The 1,483-nt window shown below is 32.6% G+C and overlaps 1 protein-coding gene across 1 annotated transcript in view; it reads left to right on the top strand.

Moving 5' to 3' along the window:
• LOC109580834 (uncharacterized) overlaps positions 1–922 on the top strand; it is a 10,016-nt gene extending 9,094 nt beyond the window's left edge. Inside the window, exon 36 of the mRNA XM_019994393.1 lies at positions 886–922. Within this exon, the coding sequence (XP_019849952.1) occupies positions 886–922 (37 nt within the window). The remainder of the gene's footprint in view (positions 1–885) is intronic.
• The last annotated feature ends 561 nt before the right edge of the window (positions 923–1,483 follow it).

Here is a 1,483-nt window from a genome sequence, read left to right as displayed (position 1 = left end):
TCAATGCTGATTTTGGTTTTTGCTGTAATGATCAAATTAGTACAGATTCATGTACTGTTATCATAAGTTCTTTAGAATTACACAGTAATACTTCATGCAGACCTTAATCCAGTTCTAGTGTTTGGAGCTCCAGCAAGTTCATGGACCTCCATAAGGAGTTTGCTCATGAAATTCTCCTTTTATCAGGAGATGTTGAGCTGGATCCTGGGCCCATAGCAGGTAAAGAGGCTCCATATACAATGACTGCTATCAAGAGTGGATAAATAATTATCTACTCTTGCTGCCATTAATCTATATTTGTATATAGGCATTAACCCAAGGGAAATATTATACAAACTCATTCTAGTAAACTAACTGATGTCATTGCTGATAATTTATTAAGAGTCACTAATGAGCTTTTTTCTACTCAGCTAATACCAAACAAGGAAGGATATCATGAGAACCATGGGTGTGTCTGATTATAACAACGTGTGTAATCTCATGATTATTATTGATACAGAAGTACAGTAGATTCATCTTTTAATTTTGTGAAGTATTTGACTGATGTCTGTCATGTATTATAAAGCAGCTAATTTGTTTGCTTATTGACTTTGCTACTTCTATATTACACCAACTTGGTAAGTGAATATGTGCATGTACTTTGTAATTTCATATACTTGTATATACTTGCAAGTGATGTACATTGTGTAATGTGTACATTTGTAGTTACGATTATAGCTTTATAATTTTATGTACATTGTACTTGTGCAAAATGCCATTTTAAATCATTAAATGTACATGTACTTTTGTACCTCTCTGTGCTACAATGTACACCATATGTTTATATTAATACTGCATTAATTTTGTAATTTTATTTAATTTTTTTCTCTCCCTCTCATTCTTTAGGTTTTATGTCAGGTTAATTATCACAGCTGGCAGATAATTCTGAACTAATGGAGAGAGAAATAATATCGGTGTAGAAAGTTTGAGCCGATTCTCACTTAAATTTTTTAATTTATGACGGTCTTGTCCCTGTACATCTAGTCAGTTGTTTCATTTTGGTTGGATACTCTACTGTACAGTCACCGTGATTAAAAGTTAGTTTTATTTCAAATGTCATTTAACAATAACAAAAAATAAGAATAAACTTAGACCTGACTTGAATAAACCTGTACATGTACATGTACATGTAAATGGGCCAGGTTTTGAGCTATAACATGTAATCATGTACACATATAATATACAATATTGGGATTTGTCATGCATGTACATGTTCATGTCATTTAGAAGGTATTACATGTATTTTTAATTTTCTCTCTCTCCTCTATTATCTATACAAATCACCTCCCCCTCATAAGTGATTATTTTGGTTAATTCTCATTATTTATTATTATGTTGTATTGACATGTTATGTGCAGCTGCTGTAATCAGTAAAAGACATGATCTATTGCACAATGACTTCACACCTCCCTCTCTCCCGGCAGTCACACCTGATTGTGACTCC

This window comes from Amphimedon queenslandica, unplaced genomic scaffold (assembly GCF_000090795.2).
Source record: "Amphimedon queenslandica unplaced genomic scaffold, v1.1 AMPQUscaffold_13474, whole genome shotgun sequence".
Lineage (NCBI taxonomy): Eukaryota > Metazoa > Porifera > Demospongiae > Haplosclerida > Niphatidae > Amphimedon > Amphimedon queenslandica.
Note: the sequence above shows the minus strand (reverse complement) of the source record. Positions and strands in the feature narration are given on the sequence as shown.